The sequence below is a fragment of the Cebus imitator genome, unplaced genomic scaffold, assembly GCF_001604975.1.
Source record: "Cebus imitator isolate Cc_AM_T3 unplaced genomic scaffold, Cebus_imitator-1.0 Scaffold823, whole genome shotgun sequence".
Classification (NCBI taxonomy): Eukaryota; Metazoa; Chordata; class Mammalia; order Primates; family Cebidae; genus Cebus; species Cebus imitator.
This window is the reverse complement of record NW_016108138.1, coordinates 131,731-133,250: the sequence shown is the minus strand read 5'-3', so window position 1 is coordinate 133,250 and position 1,520 is coordinate 131,731. Positions and strand designations below refer to the sequence as shown.

Below are 1,520 nucleotides of genomic sequence, written 5' to 3'. Positions count from 1 at the left end.
AAAAAAAAAAAAAAAAAAAGAATTATTTTATTGGATAATTTGTCTATAAGTCAGAACCTCTTCTCTTTACCCTCTCATTTTACCTTGAGTCAAATTATAAATTCTCCCCATGGCCACTTGGTAAATGTATGTGTGTGTATGTGTATTTTTTAGGGACCATTGACATTTATGGATGTGGCCATAGAATTCTGTCTGGAGGAGTGGCAATGCCTGGACACTGCACAGCAGAATTTATATAGGAATGTGATGTTAGAGAACTACAGAAACCTGGTCTTCCTGGGTGAGCATAACTTCAATATACAAATCCTAATATACCCCAAAGATTTCATTTTTCTTTTTTGTAGAATGTTTTTTGGTAATTTGCGCATCGCATTGATGAGTTTCAGATTTCCTGTTTTCAGAAAAATCTTGGAGATTTTTTTGGTGGACTAAAGAATTTTTTCAAGATGTTTCATCATGACCTGAACTTTTCACATTTCTGAGCTAATCTGTGTCTTTCACTCTGGATTAGTTGTAATTCCAGAAATAAAGTGTCATAAAATGTTGTTTGCCACAACTTAAAATCTAATTGCCAACACTAATTTTTGATTCAATATTATCAGGTAGTGAAATTAAGAAGTTACAAAATAAGATATTTTCTAAATATTTAGAAATGTTTGTTAAAGGCCAGGCATGGTGGCTCATTCCTATAATCCCAGCACTCTGGGAGGCCGAGGCAGGCAGATCACCTGACATCAGGAGTTCAAGACCAGCCTGACCAACATGGCAAAACCCCGTCCCTACTAAAAATAGAAAAACTAGCCAGGCGTGATGGTGCATGCCTGTAATCCCAGCTACTCAGGAGGCTGAGGCAGGAGAATGGCTTGATTCTGGGAGGAGGAGGTTGCAGTGAGCCTAGATCCCACCACTGCACTCCATCCTGGGCAACAGAGCAAGACTCCGTCTCAAAGAAAAGAAATTTTTGTTAAAAATTAGGCCAGGAGTGGTGGAACGCACTTGTAATCCCAGCATTTTGGGAGGCCAAGGTGGGTGGATCACAAGGCCAGGAGTTTGAGACCAGCCTGGCTAGGATGGTGAAACCCCATCTCTACTAAAAATATAAAAATTAGCCAGGCATGATGGTGCACACCTGTAATTCCAGCTACTCAGGAAGTTGAGGCAGGAGAATGGCTTGAACCTGGGAGGCGGAGGTTGCAGTGAGCTGTGATTGCACCTCTGCACTCCATCCTGGGCAACAGAGCAAGACTCCATCTAAAAAAAATAATAAAATAAAATAAATTTTTGTTAAAAATTAGGCTGGGCATGGTGGAACACAGCTGTAATCCCAGCACTTTGGGAGGCCGAGGCGGGTGGATCATGAAGTCAGGAGTTTGAGACCAGCCCGGCCAAGATAGTGAAACCCTGTCTCTACTAAAAATACGAAAATTAGCTGGGTGTGGTGGCTGGCACCTGTAATCTCAGGTACTCGGGAGGCTGAGGCAGAAGAATCGCTTCAACTCGGGAGACAGAGGTTGCAGTGA

General features: G+C 41.9%; 1 protein-coding gene across 1 annotated transcript in view; it reads left to right on the top strand.

Moving 5' to 3' along the window:
* Positions 1–1,520, top strand: part of LOC108297631 (zinc finger protein 43-like) — a 59,455-nt gene that overhangs the window by 45,499 nt on the left and 12,436 nt on the right. The window contains 1 exon segment of the mRNA XM_037735482.1: positions 154–280. Within this exon segment, the coding sequence (XP_037591410.1) occupies positions 154–280 (127 nt within the window).